Raw genomic sequence first — 20,421 nt, 5'->3', positions numbered from 1 at the left:
AGCAATCAGAGAGATGCAAATAAAAATGATTTGCATGTTAATCAATAAGTTTACTAAACATCAAATGAAAGAATGGACTCCCTAGAAAGGTTCTACTCTCCAAGCTCTTTTTGTATAGTTCAAGATGAAATCCTGCCTGATTTCACTCAGCTGAGGCAATTCTTGCAGTTAATGCTTTAGTAGTCTCTTCTATTTAGTGTCCATTTTTATTAAAAGTGGGGGGTGGTTTCGACAAAATTGTTTCTAAAGTTTAACTTATGCCACTGTCAGTTTTTTCCCTATCTTTGGGGACCCAGCCGTATGATATTAGTTTATAAAGGAATGTTACATAAACAACCAGCATTCACTCTTGGAGTTCATTTTGCTCTATTTCAGTGATCATTTTAGATGATATGTTCTGCCACTGACAGTTAATTACTGAGATTATTCTCACTTTGGCTAGAAACAGTTCTTTTGCTTTTTTCCTCCAAATAATCTTCCTTAGATAACGATTATAATTAAGAGAAATTAGGATAAATCGAAGTAATTTAGGAAAATGTCATGGTCCATTCATCATGTGGGTTTTTTTTTTTTTGTAATACGTTCTGTTTTTCTTGTATTTTTTTTTTTTTACTATAAATAATTTTGGGTGAAAGCACTTAGTTTTTTTGTAACATGCGGCCTGTTTTTACACTCATTTTCCAAGGATAAGAGTGAGTTAGAGACAAATATGTGTAACTCCAAAGGATACTTAACTCTATTTTCTACATAATGAGCAATCATTTGGTGAAGCTTTTTTATTTTTAACAAGTATCCCCTTGTAGGATGAAATTCTGACAGGAAAATTATAGGTGCCTGTGATAGGATGTATGTTAGTAATTGGAGGTCATTTTACTCCTGAAAATGTAACTGGAGCTTGAGTAAAAAACTTAACAGGCAAGGCTCCTTTAAGGATATAAATATTCATTTACAGATATAGGTATGTTGTCAAGGCAATTACATACATCCCACACCCACTTCCAACATATGTCACCAAATTATCTCTTAGTAATCATTGCATATCTGTCAACTACTCATTGAATTTGTTTCTCTCATGATTTTAGCAATTTTATAAGCATTTCTCTTGAAGATGCTTTAATATGATATATGGTACCGATGGATAATTTAATCATTGCAGGCTCTTTAAAATTGTCCACCAAGGATTATGAAAAAGACATTTTAATCTAAAGAAGATTTTCTTAATAAAATACTCTTTTCTCCTCAGTCTACTATGAAACAGGCTTGAAAACTTAAATAAATAAAACCCAAGACCAATATTCTATACTGGTAGAAAAAAGAAAAATAAAATCATATACATGAAAAAAGAATAAAGTTATAGATATTCATGTACCTATTCATACACACATACCTATATATGCCTTAAGAGGATATTAGCAATTTCAATCTTTTAAATTGTTACTTGCTTGTGTGTCTGTAAAAGGCATATCTCAGTAAGGGGGACAGTTTACATCCAACTAGGAGTTGGGTTTCCTCATCATAAATCTCATGTGACTTTGATGTATTTCCTTGAAATACTTAGCACTTACGTATGTATCTTTTTCCAGCTGTGGTTGTATAAATATTTGGATATTTCATTCACTTGTGTTTACATTTTATCTTCCAACCGGGCAGTTGTTGAAGGAATCCCGCCCCTGCCCTTCTCTGGAGTGGGTCTTGCTGGAAGTCCCTGGTGTTTTATTCCCCAGGTTCTATAGGGATTCCTACTGAGGCAGTTGACAGCTTCATCCCATTTCCTTGTGAAGGCTTCATTTCGCTCTCATTCCTTTTTTTTTTTTTTTTTTTTATTCTGTCTTTTTTGTAACTTGTGGTTGAAAACTGGAAGTTGAGGCTGGGGATGGTGACTTGTGCTTGTAATCCCAGTCCTTGTGAGGCTGAGACAGGAGGGTTACAGGTTTGAGGACAGCCTCAACAAGTAGTGAGAATATCATCAACCTAGGAAGACCTGGTTTCAAAATAAAAATAAAAAATTGGGCTGAGGGTGTAAGTGGAGGTAAAACTAAAATAAATAAATACATAAATAAATAAAAGAAAGAAAGGAAGGAAGAAAGAAAGGAAGGAAGAAAAACTAGAAGTTGTTTTTGCCAATTGTTATATAAACCTTATACCTTATTATGTAATATTTAAGTGTTAATTATACAAGGAGTTCTGAAGGAACTGAGATTCTCAGAATGTTAAAAAAATTACCGCGGAGTAGAGGAATGCATCTGTGAGCCTGAGGCAGGAGATCACAGGTTTGAGGGCAGCCTGGTCAATTTAGCAAGACCTTGTCTCAATGAAAAATTAATAAAGGGTGGGGTTGTATCTCAGCTGTAGAGTATGCCCCTGGATTCAATCCCTAGTACCATGCCCAGTACTTGAAAAGCTGAGACAGGAGGATTGCAGGTTCAAGACCAGACTCAGCTAGTTAGCAAGACTCTCAAAAACTTAGTGAGACCCTGTTTCAAAGGATATATGTATATATGTATATATATAGTGAGTTATTTATATTTATATTTTATATTATATATTTATATTTATATACATATATTTATATATTTATATATTTATATATAATATATTTATATGTTTGTGTTATATATATTTATGTTATATAATATATTTATATGCTATATATTTATAATATATAATGTATATCATATATATTTATAATATATAATATATATTTATATATTATATATATTTATATGTTATATTTATATATTTATATATAATATATATTTATATGTTTATATGTTATATATATTTTATGTTATATATAATATATATATTTATATGTTATAGTGAGTTATTTATATTTATATAAATATAAAGGGATATAGCCCTGGGGTAGAATACCCCAGTAGCAAAACCAAAACAAACTTATAAGGAAGGATACTTCCTGAACAATACAAGCTTATATTAGAGAAGATGACACAGGGCAAGGAAAGCTTTGTATATTAGTTTATTAATTATCAAACTCTTTATTGAGTTAACTGACTGTGAAATCGTTCAGATTGCAGGTAGGTAGATTTTGTATGCATGGGGAAAGAGCAATAGATGCCATGAGGTTTTACTCCTTGCTTCTTTTGATCATCTACATCTTAAATGTAAGCATTCAGAAGGAACATTTCAGTGTTGAAAGCAAGCATGGATGTGACCAGTTCATCTATGGATTTTAACCAGCAGTCTTAGCAGCATTTATGGAATAACTGGCAAGAGCAAGGGTTTTGGATTTGATGAGGATCGAATCCCCCACTGCCATTCCCCAGCTGAATGACAGCTGAGATCGCAGCTCCCCATATGGACGCCAGATATAACAACACCCACTTCATAAAGATGTTGTTGTGAGAAAGGAGATGATGGATAATTAATAGCAGTTTTCTTTTCAATCCCTTTTTTCTTGCTTACTCTTGATTACAAAGAATAATTTATCATAATTTTTAAAAAGATGATGATTACCGTTTATGGTTTTTATTACCAAGGTTAACCAACCATTCATTATAAATATGAATCAGATATTGGATAATTCCTTTTCTGAATGTTATATGTAGTGAGAAACGAGAGATTTCTCTAGTTATGCTTTTAAAGGTATTCATTCTATGACAACTTTTTCTGCTAACCTTAGTTATTCTTTTAGATTATTATATGCTTAATAGCCTATTTTCTTTCTTGAAGTGATATATATATATATTTGCAGTACTGGGGTTGGAACCCAGGGGCATTCTACATGGAAGCCACACCCCTAGCACTAATTTTTCTTTTTTATTTAAACGGGGTCTCACTGAGTTGCAAAGGACCTCACTAAATAGCTAAAGCTGTCCTCGAACGCAGTCCTCCTGTCTCAGCCTCCCAAATGCTGGATTACAAGCGTGTGCCACCATGCCTGACTTGTGAAGTGTATTTTCAGAAGCAAAATTAAATGGTATATTCTGAGAAAAAAGAAAGTTTAAGAGTTCAATGGCTAATTAAGTTTGGAGAATGCTGCATATTATAATTCTTTTCAGTATCATAATGTACATTAACAAGATGAAAGATACTGAGAACTGTACATTTTTTTGAACATTACTATCAACACTCTGAGAAAAGAGTATTCCCCTGAGAATTTTTGAAAATTTAGTCATCAGTTAAAAAAAAAAGAAAGCATTTTTATTACTGAAACTTTTACTGAACACTCTTGTGAAAACATTGGGGTGAAGATTGGAACTTGTGTCCCCTGCTCCCAATGGAGCTTCTGGCTCTGGCCCAATTGCATGGAACCATGGGTATGAACAGGACAGTCCCCCGCGGCACCACACTTCAGTGGGTCCTTGTGATCTCCACGTTCTCTAATTGGCCATTACTTCCTCTACACCCTCTCTCTAGATGTTTTATTTATTTTTTCTTTTTCATGATTTTCCAGCTGTGTGCTTACTGACAGCTCCCCCTAGATTTCTTTTCTTAGGTCAAACATATACAGTTAGCTAGCAGCTAGTTGCTTCTTTTTTTGGATATTGTAAAAGTACCGCAAACTTTCCATGTCTCGTACTGAATAAATATCTTTTCTGTTCTCAGTCAGTCTCACTTAAAGGTTTCTGCTTTCATTGAGTCTGTCCTTCACCCATTGACGAGGTCAGGAATTTGAAATCTCCCTACCTCTCTTTCTTCCCCATCCAGTGTATTTTTATTTACATCATTTACTTTGCCAATAGGTAGGTTCTGTTGATTTTATTACTTAATTTCACTAGATTTTCTCCATTTTTCTTGCTGTCTGTCAATGTCTAAGTACAGGTTCTTAGATTTATTTCTTGAAGGGCACAAAAATACCTTCCTGTCTAGGATAGCTGGCGAAATCCAGCTTTCTATTAGCAATAGTGAGTTATTTACTTATTCATTTATTTGTTTCTTTATTTTTGTAGTACTAGGGAAGTGAAACCAAGGACACTTTACCATTGAGCTACAACTCCAGCTGTTTAATTTTTTTTTTTTTTTTTTTGAGAAAGGGTCTCGCTGAGTTACCCATACTGATCTTGAACGTTTGATCCTCCTGCCCCTGCCACTTGAATACCTGGGATTATAGTTGTGAGCCACTGTGCATATATATATATATATATATATATATATATATATATATATATGTATTGGTGGTACTGGGAATTGAACCTAGGGATATTCAACCTTTTAGACAAACCCAATTCTTTTTTTAATAATTTTTATTTTTTATTGGTGCATTGTAAGCATACACCCTCATGAGGTACAAGATGGTAAAGGCATACCTGCACACATCACCAATTTAGCCCTTCCTCAATCCCCACCCATTCCCTCCCCCTCCCTCCTTCTCATGTTTGGCTTAGGGATTGACTTTGATATGTTTGTGAATGTACATCTTGTACAATTGGGAATTTCCCTCGTCCCCTCTGCCTTTTTACCAAACCCTGTTCTTTTTATTTTTTGTTTTGTAACAGGGTCTCACTAGGTTGCCGAAGCTGTCCTCACTCACACCTGTTATCTTCCTGTCTCAGTCTCCAAAGTACTGGGAGTATAAACATGCACCATCATGCCTGGCTAATATTGAAATTTTTAAAACTAGACTTGATCATATTGATCCACCCTTACTTAAAAATTTTACATGCTTTCCCCTTGCTTCCATTACATTGCAGAATTCTGGCTAGATATACATCTGTACACATTATTTGTAATGTACCATATTATTGATGTACCACATTATTTCTTTAAGCTATTTTTTGGGCTTATGCTTCCCTGTCTGGCATTTAATTTCTATATAGGTCATATTTACCTACCTGAAGACCCCAGAAATGTACCATATACTCTTAGTATCTGTGCCTCTGGGTGAAATCATCTTCTTTTCTTTCTGAGTTTTCCTCAAGGCTAGTTTCAAAGTCCGTGTTGAGATCTTTCTCTGACTTGCTCATGTTATCTTAGGTGCCTGTTTTTGTGTTCTTATAGCAACCTCTGCATCCCTCTTGCCTATCTCAGATGGACTTTCAGAACTTTAAATAAAGTTTGATTTAATTAAACATGTCACTTCATTAGTTGGTCCTCATTAAAATCCATCTTTCATGATTACAGTCAAGGTAAAGGTCGATAATATAATACTGTCTTTTCTGAAGTTTTATCAGCATTAATAATTTTGAGTAATCTAAAAGCCGATCTAAATTTCACTTGCTGTCAGGAGGGCCTTTGTGGGAGTGTACAAATTTTCAATTTACATTTCCTGAATATTGTGTTTACATGTTCCTATGTTTTGGTGTCTGGTTTTCTTTAAAGAATTTAAAGCTTACTATGTATCAGACACTAAACTAATTTCTCTGTATTTCTGATTATTAAACTATTATATGTGTTTTATATTATAACCTTTTGTTTCATGGTAGTTATAAGTAAATAATCTAGTTTCATATTTCATTTAGATATTTTATTAAGAAGAATATTTGTTGTAATATTTAAATATTAGACATATATAAATCAGTCCTATGCAGCATATATGGTTTACTAAGGTTGAATAGTGTATATAACAGCTACAGTTTTTTTGGTAGAGAGGCAATGGGGATTGAATGCAAGAGCATTCTATGCTATAAGTCCAGCCCTTTTTACTTTTTATTTTGAAACAGTCTTCCTAAATTGCTGAGCATCTCCCTAAATTGCCAAGGCTGGTCTTGAACTCAGAAGCACTGAGATTACAGGAATGCATCACCATGCCCAGCCTGAAGAGAACTATTTTAGTGACATTCCTAAACTCTGATAGTAAGAGATAGCACTTGGACATGGGATAGGAGCTGACTGGAGAGATGGGGATGAGTAGATTGAGTTGAAAAATATCAGGGATGCCTAGATGATGAAAGGGATATATTAAGGAAGGCATGTTTCTACTTTGCTTTATTCATTTGCTTTATTCATGAGATTGGAACACTAGATAAGAGCCAGGCTTGGGACTCCATTAAGTGAAGGCTTGGGGTTTATGCATAGTAGATATATGATAGAACTACTAAAATCTGAAACACAATTTCTGTTTTTGAGATGATAATTTTGTTGGAAAAATAAGGCACATACAAGATATACATACATATATATATATGACATATGCACAGAGAGCTCTGTTTAGTATCATTTCTGGAAAGCAGCTCCTCATCTAACACCATTTTTTCAATTAATAATATATTAAACTATTTAAACTTGATTACTTAACATTTCAACTTTGAAGTGTATTATAATGTTAATATTATAATAATGAAATATATTAATTAAAACTCTGGGGAAAGTAAATATATATTTTATTATTTAGGAAGTCAGAAGCATCTATATGAAAAAGGTTTAATACATTTAAATTTCAACGTAAATTAACATTTACTTTATGTTTTGTTAAAGTGCTAGTTGATAATCCTTAAAAAGAAGATGCCAGAGAGCCAGGCCATTATTTTAATACTCAGGAAGCTGTTTAGCAGCTCTCTTACACTTTCCTCTGCAAAACACATACCATGCATGGTATAAACAGCCTAATGGGTCCCAAAACATTCATGGAGAAGGGATTTGAACAGCAGAAAAGGTTGGTACAGGTGAAGTTTAAGCGAGAACACTTTCTAAGCAGAGGGTCAAAAGGATTCAGATTTTGGAAGGTGCAGTCAAGGTGGATACCAGAAGGATTAGTTGTTGAATAGTGTAGGGAAAATAGGTCAACATTAGGTAGCGTTTAAATAGTAGTGTTAAAGCCTATGTTTTTGGAATAAGACTCTTAACTGTTTTCAAATGACACATGAAGACATTTCGCTCATTCTTCCGCAGGCTCCCGTCTTCGTCAGGAAGATTTTCCACCTCGCATTGTTGAACACCCTTCAGACCTAATTGTCTCGAAAGGAGAACCCGCAACTTTGAACTGTAAAGCTGAAGGCCGCCCCACACCCACTATTGAATGGTACAAAGGGGGGGAGAGAGTGGAGACGGACAAAGATGACCCTCGCTCACACCGAATGTTGCTGCCAAGTGGATCTTTATTTTTCTTACGCATAGTACATGGACGAAAAAGTAGGCCTGATGAAGGAGTCTACGTCTGTGTAGCAAGGAATTACCTTGGAGAGGCAGTGAGCCACAATGCGTCGCTGGAGGTAGCCAGTAAGTAAAATGGTTTTTTTTTTTAGTACTGGGCAGGGGACTGGCAGCTTGGGGTCCTTTGTATAGGTAATAGTGACAGAAAATTGAACATGTATCACAGGCTTTACCTGAAGCCAGTCTGAAGTTTTATATCTGAATGTAGTGATAGAATTTTATTTCTCTTCTTATCTGGTTATTCAAGCTAAAGGGAAATATATACATAGATGTTGAACCCTTTGACTTTGTATATGAAGCTATATTTTTATGGAATATTTTCAGTGAATTTGCCTTCGTCCCCTCCTTTTTCTACTTCTAAATAGACTGAATTTAAGAATTTGTCTAAAAATAGAATTGTGTGGGATGTTTTCAATTTGTCTCCATTGAAATACTTTCAACTTGTAGTATAAGGTATGATTTTAAGCTATTTCTACTTTTAGAAATATATTATATTTCTGTTGGAGCTATATCCAGAGAAGTGTGTTTACACGCTTTGTGTTTGGCTATTGAGGTATAGGGTTGAGAACAGGTGTATATAATCCTCAAGTAGCTGGTGGTTCAGTTTATTTACACGAACACCATATGCTACCCACTTGAACTTATCTCAAGGGATTTGTTGACTAATGATTAAATTGTTATGTCCAGAGTCTATATGTGTATTGTATTTGAATAAGAATTGGACTTATTTTCTGTCCACACATACACATTACAAACACATATATATGATAGAAACTGAGAATTTCTACATAGGGATTAGAGAAGCAAATGAAGTTAGATTGAATTCTTTTTAATTCTTACAGCTATATGTATAACTATACTCACATCTACGATTATATTTATATACGATTTGTTTTCAAGGTGATTAATATTTTAATATTATTTATGTTCAATATTTTGACTGTGCAATCAATTCTCATAGTCTGCAACATTCAAATAGAACTTGAATATATGGAACCATAAATAAGTATAGAAGATAACTTAGGGGTGGGTTATTCCATATATATCATATTTTTTCCTCTTTCTTTTTTTTTCTTGTGGCACTGAGGATTGAACACAGAGGCATTCAGCCTCTGAGCTACATACCCAGCCTTATTGTTTTTGTCAATTTGAAACAGGGTGTCAATAAATTGTGAAGGGCTTCACGAAGTTGTTGAGGCTGGCTAGGAACCTGTGATCCTCCTATCTCAGCCTCCTAGGTACTAGGATTACAGGCATGCATCATCACACCTGGCTTTCCATCATAGTGTGTGTGTGTGTGTGTGTGTGTGTGTGTGTGTGTGTGTGTGTGTTGTACTGGGGATTTAACTCAGGGGCATTCAACTTCCAAGCTATAACTATAGCTCTATTTTATTTTTTATTTTGAAATAGGATCTCACTAGGCTGATCAGTTTCACTACTTGCTATGGCTGGCTTCGAACTAGTGATCCTTCTATCTCAGCCTCCCAAGTACTAGGATTACAGACGTATACCACCACCCTTGGCTTCCATCATCTTTTTAATGTAGAATCAGCCCCAGAGAATTTCAGTGCTTCTGTTACCCTCATGGAGCCGTATAGTACTTACATTGAGACAGAATGCCAAAAGATGTCTGATCTAAGCCTAAAACACAATTAAATGCAATAAAAATAAAATAAAAATTTAAAACCATGTCAAAACTAACCACTCATATTTTTCAAGTATTTACTGGAAACCTGGATTTTTATTTCTCAATTCACAGTTAAGTGATAATGAATTGCTTTTTCTCATTACATTGATTCTACTTGAATTCTCTCTGAATCAATGTAACTAGAACTAACTCAGCGAGGTATATGAAAGCTCTAATCACAGCAGAAGACTGTTGGTTTTTGTTTTTGTTTATGTCTTTGTTTTTGTTTTATTTTGAGCCCAATTCAAAATGTAGCCCAAGACAAAAAAAAAAAAAGAAAGTTTAACTTACATTTAAATTAATGTGTATGTTTTGACAAAGCCATCTTTCCAAGTTGAGATATCACCACCAGGTTTTATTATTTTTGCTTATTTCTATTCAGTTATAATTATTCTTTACAGGGGTAAAATTAAGTTAGCATCTGAAAGTGAATTTAGAAAATCAGGAAAGAAGACCTAGGCTAGCTCCCGATTTTGACCAAAGAGAAAACCAAAATGACTTTTCTCTGGAATTATAATTTCTCATAAACAAAGTATGCACCAACAGAAATATAAAAAATCATCTTACATTTCTTTGTTGTAGCCTAGTCTACTCACATTCTTATCCTTGTAAAAATTTTAGAAAGGAAGCTGTAGACTTGAATAGATCTAAAGGCTTGTCTTCTAGATCTTCCTTTGCAAAACACCTCTAGTGTCACGCCAGTGATTAAAATACCCTTAATGCACTGGGATTTAGACAGCTGTTTTTTCTGATCTGGCTTTTCTATAGATATTTTAAAGATAGTATTAGCTTCCAGTTAAGTTCTCTTTCTAAGAAGACATTCCATTACCTTGAGAGGCCATTGTGGGAAAACCTTTCAAGTCTTAGTCAACAAATACACAGTAATAGAATTGAAACTGGACATAAGATCGTTACATCACATTTACCAGTGAAATATTCAAAAAATAGAGCCCCCTCATGCATAATTCACAAATATTAGCATGATGTTCATCATTATGTCTCTAAAATGTTTTCCAGCTCCAGAGAAAAAGTACTATTATAATTTACTGAGTAAAATTTATTTTAAAAACTTTAAAAATACTTTAACATAGTACTCAGTAACAATTCCTATAGTCATATGGGGAGAAATGCACATATATTATAGATTTATCTAATATTGATTGGTATTAATAGAGATAGTTTAAAAATAAACATCCTTATTAGTAATAATAATAACTATTTGAAACTCTGAGAATGTTTGAGTAGCATTTACTTTGAATATTTTTTACAGTTTAATTGCAATAATTAGAAACATGTTTTTATTTGGGTAAAATGTATGATTTAGACATATAAACATGGGGGAAAATAAGTATTCTGTAGTAAAAAGAGTTGTTTGTTTAAAATATTTAGATTCTACTATTTAGCAAGTTCATACTCCATTTAATTTACTGTATTTTAAATTTTTAGGCAATGAGTACTGCTCAGTCATAGTTTTTAGGATGTTTTTGTCCTAAAAGCAAAGCTAGCCTTATATGTTATGCCTTGTTTGTTTTATATATAATATGTATATAAAACAAACAATTTGGGGAAGAGGGAGAAGACTGGGTCATATTGGCTCTACGTAAACCTGCAGATTGAATTTATTTTTTCCTCAGAATATTACTACTTAAAAATATATTTTTTTAGTTTAGGTACCAGAAGTTCAAAAAGTACTATGCTTATTCTCCCCAAGGCTCAGACACAGGAAGACAAAGATTTCATCTAATTTTGTAGTTATTCTGTTGCCTCAAGTCACAGCATTAACAAAAGCATCTTGAGGCAATACAGGTTTCACAGTGCCATAGCTGGTAATGCTTTTACAAACATTTATCTGTATTTTACTTGCACTTCAACCAAGTTTTACAGCTGTAACAACAACTGGGTCTCTTAGTTCCTAATAATTGTCAGTCTCTCAAACTTTGAAAAAAATGATTGGGAATGCCATTTGAAGTCTTTTTTTCTATATTGAAATGATAATATTCTTGTCTGTTCTGACTTTAACATTTTTTTAAGTTAGAATATTGTGCCAAGGTGGATCACAGTGCATATTGGCCAATGTTTAGGTGCTTATTTTTGCCATATGTTAAAAACTGTATTTTCTTGTTCCTAAAATATTTAGTTTTGATCTAGCTAAACTTGTTGCACATGCTAAGACATATTTAGTAGTCCTTACTTCAATTTCTTAATACTTACACTATACAATTTTTGGATATTTGATTTTATAAAGGAAAAAATTATAGTTATAGATATTTTTAAAATTTGTTTTTCAAATACTATTTTTTCTTTGCAAACCAAAAATAATGTATATTGATGGGAGTATTTAATATGCATTTTAAAGGACATTGAATCTTACAGGCTGTCTCCAAAGGAATAATTTTCATTGCTTTCAGTTATGATGTTTTTTTTTTATCAAATGAAAATTTTCAAAGTGTTTTAGAATTTGAATTTTTCTATTGTCCTCAGATAAAACTGTGAGCTGGCCATGTATGTTAAATAGACACGTTTACCCTGGTAGAGTAGAATGTGTTTCCAAAATTTCATCCTGGACAATGGAAATTTTTTTCTGGGGATAAAATAATTCAGATGAGATGAGTTAGAAACAAAATATGCCATCCATTGTGTTATAAAATTTTGGTTGAATGATTGTGTGTGTATATGTATTTGTATCATCAAGACAGAATCAGAGAAAATAAGATTTGTTCAGTAGCACACAGCAGTTCAGTGGTAAGGTGAAAAGTGGAATTTAACATCTCCCCATGTTGAGCCTGGAATAGAGGAGAACCCATTAGTTCTAAGGTGTTAGCTTCAGAACTTAGAACTAGATGTTCCTAGATTTTTTCTTGGTAGAACTAGATGTTCTCTAGAAAAGTGATATGTAAATACGTAAGTATGATCATATAAACATATTCATAGTGTTCTCTGATAGACTTTATATCTTTGAAACTGAACTAACTTTATATTGCATCTATAAAAAATATTCCTTGTTTCCTCTACTAGTATATCTTTGCAAAAAAATTGGCATTGTCAAACACTCTGATCACACTATAAAACATTTTTATATGTTTTACCTTATTTTTCTCTTTTATATTCTAAAGAATAGTGTTAAAGGGTCACTTAGTATAATAATTTAAAAATATCTACTTGTAAACTTACTTTCTATGATGTGTAGGCTTCTTGTTCCAAACTTGATTCAAAATTAAATGAAATAGTGCATGTGATGTCTATAACACAGTGCCTATGTGTGACACATGGTTATAATTCATAAGTCTAATTGCTATTGTCTTTTTTTCCCTACTTTTTTTCTCTTTACCTCTACTATGAACAGACACTAGAGCACTAAAGGACTTTTTAAACAAAAGCTTTTATCTAAAGGATATCTCGATGCTTTTGATTTGAAAAATAGAATCAACACTGACTCCATTTTGAACTCCAAATATGTTTGCTGAGCTGCAAAATTTTAAGTGAAATGATTCAGTAATTAAATACCTTTAAATAAATTTCTAATTAGGTACAGAATGTGTTCCATATACTCAGTTCCATTCGGGAATGAAATTAATGGCATGGAAATTCACCTTTGCTTTTAGATACTTACTGCCCATATAGGACGTGCAGCTAGTATTTGTGGAAATCAGTTTTGTTTCAGGGACAAATTAACAAGTTCATTTTATAGTATTTACAGTCAGGATAGCAATTCAAGTTTCTTTATAAGTTTATATATTGCTAATTTTCATGACCTGATTTATTTACTAAAAACTTGTTTTTACTATTAATCACGATATATTCCTTGCTGCTATTGCTTATAACAAATTGTTTTAAATTTTATTATGTTTATAGTTACTTTTATCTTGAATGAAAAAGCAAAATAAGAAAATCAAGAATAATCATGAATTTTTTTTTTTGTGGTACTGAGAATTAAACTCTGGGGCATTCTATCTCTGAGCTACACCCCCAGCCCTATTTTTTTTTTTTTTATTCTTCATTTTGAAAAAAGGGTCTTATTAAGTAGCTGAGTCGTCCTGTCTCAGCATCCCAAGTACTGGGATTACAAGTGTGTACCACCTCACCTGGCTTAAATCATGAATTCTTAATGATGTATATAAGTAACAGTTTATGGGTCTGTGTGTGACATCCAAATATCAGATTTAAGTTGTGTCATGAATAAGTCAAGTTTGACTATTATCTTTTCAAGTAAATATAATGTGAATTCTGTATTTGTTGAGAAGAGCAAGCATAGCAATTTTGGATACTGGATTAAGGAAAAAAAAAAAGTCATTTTCTTTTCTTTTTTTTTTTTTGTGGTACTGGGGATGGAACCCTTCTACCTCCGGCTACACTCCCAGACCTATTTTATATTTTTTATTTGGAAACAGGGTCTTTTAAACCAGCGCGCTGGCTTCAAACCTGCGCGATCCTCCTGTCACTGCCTCCCAAGCACAGGGATTACAAGCATGCGCCACCACACCCGGCTGTCATTTTCTTTTGAAAGCACAAAGTTTCATTATACTTTTGGGTTTTGCTTTTTAAAATATAGCCATGAAATATAAAAGCAGAAGTCATATGAGAAATGACAGTGGCAATGGGCATACAGAGTCAGACTGGGAGCGTAGCACAGTGGTAGAGCACTTGCCTGGCATGCATGAGGCCCTGGGTTCAATCCCCAGCACTCCCAAGAAAAAATGAGAGAGAGAGAGAAAGCATGAGTGTAATGTGGGTGTTTTAGTAGGAAAGATTGGAGTTTGCTGACCATTTCAATGTTGTAGAAGTGATGCTATGTCAGAGAATCAATAATCATCAGGTTCTATTTTATTTTAAAACTACTCTTAATTATACTGTGGAGTATAGGCTCAAATACGTGATTGCTTGACACCCTGACTTGGACATATTTTTCTTCTTCATTTCACATATATTACAGATTTCAAGAAAGATATTAAGTCACATTATACATTTTCTTTCCTTTACTCCCAATCACAGGTTAAAGATGATGATTAATAAACTTCCGGAGATAATTTTTCTAAGTAACTTGTATACATAATATTTTAAAAATATATAAATTATTTTATATAAATACCAAGGAGTGGCATAACTGGGTCATATGGTAGTTCAGAATTTACCTTTTTTTTAACTTTTTTTTTATGGTACCGGGGATAGAACCCAGGGGCATTCTACCTCCGAGCTACACACCCAGCCCTATTTTTTAATTTTTGTTTTTGAAACAGGGTTTCACTAAGTTGCGGAGGGCCTCACTAAGTAGCTGAGGCTGTCCGAGAACCATGATCCTCTAGTCTCAGCCTCCCAAATGCTGGGATTACAAGCATGTGCCATCACACCTGGCTGAATTTACCTTCTTAAGGAAATTCTATACTGATTTCTATGCTAATCTGTATTTTCACCAGCAGTATATATAGCTCCTTTTCCCCCCACATCCTTATGAGCAGTTGTTGTTTCTTGTATTGGTGATGATTGCATTTTAACTGGAATCAGATGAAATCTCAGTCTCGTATTGATTTGCATTTGCCTGATGTTGACAGGTGTTGAAGATTTTTTATTTATTGCTAGATATTTGTACTTATATTCAGAAGTGTCTGTTCAATTTGCCTATTCGTTGATTGCATTTATTTTTCAATGGTGAGTTTTTAAGTCTTTCTATATACAGAATATTAACCCTCCCATGGAAAAGTATCTGGCAAAGATTTATGTCTTTGCTCTGTGCATTGTTTCTTTTGCTGAGCAGAAGCTTTTTAATTTAATGCCCCTCCCTACTTATTGATTTTTTTTTTCTAGTTACCTGAGCTATAGAAATCCTGACCAGGAAGTCTTTGCCTGTGCCTATATGTAGAAGTATTTCTCCTATTTTTTTCTTCTAATATTTGTCTAGTTACTGGTCTTATATTTAGGATTTTATCTATTTTGAGTTGCCACGAACTTTTCTTAAAAGATGATTAAAAGTGGTCTTGTGTATGTTGGAACACTTATGACATCATTAGCTATATACAGGGACTTCATGGAATAGGTCAGTTTTTCAGATCGGATGTTACAAAACAGCTGCTACTTGCTGATTGTTACTAGATACACAATCTTGGAACAGATTCAATCAAGTAATCTCAAGGTTAAAGGTGACACAATCCATTATGAACCTCATGAGCTACTTCTTTTATTTTCTTAAAAAATTATATTCACGCATGCTGAAAAGTTCTAGCATGATTATTTCAACACTAGTTGATACTTAGATAGAAATCCCCTTGAGGCTTCCAGAAAATCAATTCAGTATTTGGTTATTTATGAGAAACTCTTGGCAGTGTCTCTTTGTATCAACAGTACTATCTTTAAAATCTAATAAAACAAAAAGGTGGATCTGGTTATTTCTCAAGTCTTTTCATCAGAACACCCTTTCTTTTAATCCTCCTAGTTTATTTATGATTTAAATCTTGGAAGTCATGTTCACATGTTGACATCATCTATATTTCTTTTAAAATCTTTAAGTGTCAAGTCTATTTATTACAAGCATACTTAAACTTTCTCAATATCATTATTTTAATGAATTCAATATAATAGAGCTGAAGTTTTCATTACCTATCAGTTAAATCTTTTCATTTATACTCATTTCACCATAATTTTGTCAGATTAAAATAAAGCCCTAGTGGATATCCTTGAGAAATAAAAGTTCTGTGTCTGTTACATAATATGCACAACTTTTTCAGGTATTGTATTAGAAAAGTAAGATATTGACTTTGATATGCTTGTGAATGTACATCAAAGTCAATATCAAAGTTAAGCACTAAGCCAGACATGAGGAGGGGAGGGGGAGGGAATGGGGTAGAACTGGGGAAGGGCTAAATGTGTGATGTGTGCATGTATGCCTTTACCATCTCGTCCCCCATTAAGACATATGACTATAATGCACCAATGGAATTCTGTAACCATAACAAATCCCCAGCACTAAGATAAAAAAGGAGGAACAAAAGAAAGAAGCAAAGATTCTCATCTTCATAGAAGTTATAGCATAGCTGGAGGAGGGATGGGTGCACTGAAAATAAGCAACTAAACATACAAATAAATACTTCAGTTGTGACAAGTGCCAGAAAAGAATGAAATCAGAGCTGGGAGCTGAATTGCATGTGAATATTACAAATATCAAGAGAAAAAAACACTTCAGAATAAATGTACAGTATACCTAATGGGTCTTGAGAAATGATAGATGTGGACATATTTGAAAATGAAATAAGCTAAGTGTGAAATAAGTAAGTGAATAGAGAGATGGGCAGGGGCTAGATCACACTTAATATGTTAATAGGTGACCGCATTAAGAATTTGTATGTTTGGCTCAATGGAAGACACAGGCTTTTACGCAGTGGTAGAAGTGATTTGATCTGATTTACATTTTTTTTTTTTTTTTTGGTGGTGGTACTGGGGTTCCTGGAAGCCCTTCTACCTCCGGGATACACTCGCACGGGCTACACTCCCAGACCTATTTTTCAACTTTTCTGTATAGAAACAGGGTCTCTTAAGCCAGTGAGGCTGGCTCCTAACCAGTGTGATCCTCCTTGTCTCTGCCTCCCAAGAGCAGGGATTACAAACTTGGCCACCACACCTGGCGTTCTGATTTACATTTTAAAACATAACTCTGTGGTAGCTATCACCTGTGTTGGGAATGACTTGCTGAATGATTGGAGATCACTTAGGAGGTGACTGCTGTATTTCAGGGAGAAATCTTGATATTCTGAATAGTAGTGCTGGAGATGAAGAGAAAAGAGTTTAGATTTGGGGACTGAAAATTTGGCTGAATTTTGGAGGGTGAGATAGAAGTTTAGATTTTGCTCGAGATGGAATTATTAATGACAAGATCATGATAATGCAAGTAGAAGTGGCAGTTGAGATTAGAATTTACTAGATTTGAATGGCATAGAGTGATTCACTGTGCTCCATCCAATCATAGTCCCAAGAAGTTGCATTTCCCCCTGTTCGCTTTCTGGGAATGTGTTTGTCCTCCAATTCCACCGCTCACTACTTTACAGTCAGCTAGAGTAGAGTGGTAGTCATTAGACACTAGAAAAGATAGAGAAAGGAAACAGAAAGACTTTAATGGGTACTTAAACACAGATAGTAGGAATTAATTATCATTTTCTATAGCACAGTAGAGTAACTCTTGTCTACAATGATATATATTTCTAGACAACTAGAAGAGTAGACAGCTTTCCAACATGTAGAAATGACTAATGTTTGATCAGACGAAAATGCTGATTACACTAATTTGATTATTACATATTATATATATTTATTACATATATATATATATTTATTGTGCTGCACCCACAAGATATACAAATATTATAGCTTAATAAAAATTATTAGCCAGGCGTGGTGGCGCATGCTTGTAACCCCAGCATTTGGGAGGCTGAGACAGGAGAATCGTGGTTTGTGGACAGCCTCAGCTACTTAGTGAGGCCCTTTGCAAATCAGTGAGACCCTGTTTCAAAATAAAGAATAAAAAATAGGGCTGGGGATATATCTTGGAGATAGGATGTCCCTAGGTTCCATCCCCAGTACTGTAAAATAAATAAATAAATAAATAAATAAATATTATCAGGCAGGCATAGTGTTTAATGCCAGTATTTGGAAGGCTGAGACAGAAGGATCAAAATTTGGAAGCCAGCCTCAACAGCTTAGTGCAGCTTTCAGCAATCTAGGGAGACCTTGTTTCCAAGTAAAAAATAAAGTAGGTCTGGTGGTGGAGCTTGGAGGTAGAATGTGCCTGAATTCAGTCCCAAATAACACACACACACACACACACACACACACGCGCGCGCGCGTTATAAGATAATATTTCCCTGGCAATTTTTCTTTTTTTTAAACTAAAAGTCCTGGATTATTTAAGCATCTCTTTGGGGGATAACATTACTCAGGGAATTTAGCTGACTTCTAGTAGTATAAAAAGCCAAATGAGTTATTTTTAGGCTCTGGCATGCAGATTGGGCTTGGCAAGTGTTGTGATCCCTCTGGGCAAATTAATTTGGGACCCTAAGAGGAGAGGAGGCAGCAGAAAAGCCCAGCAAGTGCGGTGTGCATGTGTGTTACTATCTCTGAACTACATTATGATGGGAAACTGTAATGTACAAAAAAAAAAAAAAAGAGAGAACATTTAAAAAAGAAAATCAAGAAATTTAAACATCTTGACTGATAAGAAAATAATTCATGTGCTTTGAGAGGTTGCCTGAGGATTTTACCCATGTAAAATAGGACCTAGCACCCTTACAATAGTACTTTCTCTGTTTCTTTATGGCTCAAGGATAAAAGGTCCCTCATGATTATTCTGTAAAGCAGTGGGTTTTGCTTTCTTGTGCTTTGCCCCTGTAATCTATTATAAGTAAAGCTATCATCAGCATCAGGTGGAATTGTTGTTATGAAGCAAATGATGAGAAATCAAAGCCTTCTTATAATTCTAAACTGTCATTTGTGGTGGATAAAGTAAAACAGAAAGATACAAAAAGGAGTTGTGTTTTAATAGGGTATAAAAAGCCAGTAGAAATCTAAATGATGCAAGAGTGAGACAATATAAGGAAGAAATAAAAGAGAGGCATACTGGTGCCGGGTAGTAATGTAGTTTCCAGCACTGCCCTGGTGGCAAACTCTAGTGTGGGAAAGATTGGGGGTACCAGAGGTGGAAAGTGGAGTCTTACTATTAAACCTGTACTTCGTGGACCAGCAGCTTTGACATCACCTTGACACCTGTTAGAGATAGGAAACGTAGCATCTCATTCCAGGTGAATCGGACCTTAAATTGTAGCCATATTCCAAGGAGATTCTTGTGCAGTTTCAAGATTGAGAAGCACTGGTGTAGTTCCTCCCTGGCATTTTGGAAATTAAAGAAAGGTTTTAGAAAAATCAATCTGGAATCTTAAGCTGGAGTTCATAGGCCTCTGTTCTTTCTTGGGAGCTAAACATAACCTTTGGGATGTGAGCAGCAGATCAAATATTGGAGGCAAATTATCCTGAGCATTTAAAGCACTGAGGAGTTGGGAGTGGAGGCTGGGCGGGAAATGTAAGAGCCTGATATGGGCGGTAAATTAGTGGTAAAAATGAGGAGAAAAACACAGTAACAAAAGAAGCCAGAGTAACAAAGAGGGATACAGGAAGAAAAAGAAGAACTAAGAAGATCGATAATAAAACCCAGACTTACAGAAGGAACACACACACACACACACACACACACACACACACACACACATGCAACTGTTTGCAGGCAGAAGTATGTGCTGAGGAGGTGCACACAGCATATGAATTAAGCTCAGAAGAGTAGAGACTGTATTTGCCAGGACAGGGAAAGAGAAAAAAAAGATTCCTACATAGAAACATTTATAAATTAGGCTGAAGGAAATAATTACCCTAGTAGGATATTAAGCAGAATACATACTTTTTTTTTTATTAACACCCATACCACTGTTTATTAAGGAAATACAGGAAATTTGTCTTAGGTGTTTTAAATAAATTCATGAAAGCCTATATTTACTTGGCATAATCCCAAAGTAAAATGTTAGATTCTTTTATTTACTTTATAATTATGAAAATTGTAGAAAAGGTAGGTTTTATTTAGTAAGTGTAGAAGCATGGCTGAAGGGTCATTTGGAAGTCACTTATCTATCCCTTTAACTTTTAGTTTAAATTGTCTG

The 20,421-nt window shown here is 34.2% G+C and overlaps 1 protein-coding gene across 1 annotated transcript in view; it reads left to right on the top strand.

Moving 5' to 3' along the window:
- The window catches only part of ROBO1 (roundabout guidance receptor 1), a gene marked incomplete at both ends in the record, with an annotated part of 827,137 nt that overhangs the window by 467,730 nt on the left and 338,986 nt on the right, over positions 1-20,421 (top strand). Inside the window, one exon of the mRNA XM_080696486.1 lies at positions 7,792-8,118. Within this exon, the coding sequence (XP_080552612.1) occupies positions 7,792-8,118 (327 nt within the window). The remainder of the gene's footprint in view (positions 1-7,791; positions 8,119-20,421) is intronic.

The sequence above is a fragment of the Muscardinus avellanarius genome, assembly GCF_963383645.1.
Source record: "Muscardinus avellanarius genome assembly, chromosome: 5".
In the NCBI taxonomy this organism is placed as follows: domain Eukaryota; kingdom Metazoa; phylum Chordata; class Mammalia; order Rodentia; family Gliridae; genus Muscardinus; species Muscardinus avellanarius.
Note: the sequence above shows the minus strand (reverse complement) of the source record. Positions and strands in the feature narration are given on the sequence as shown.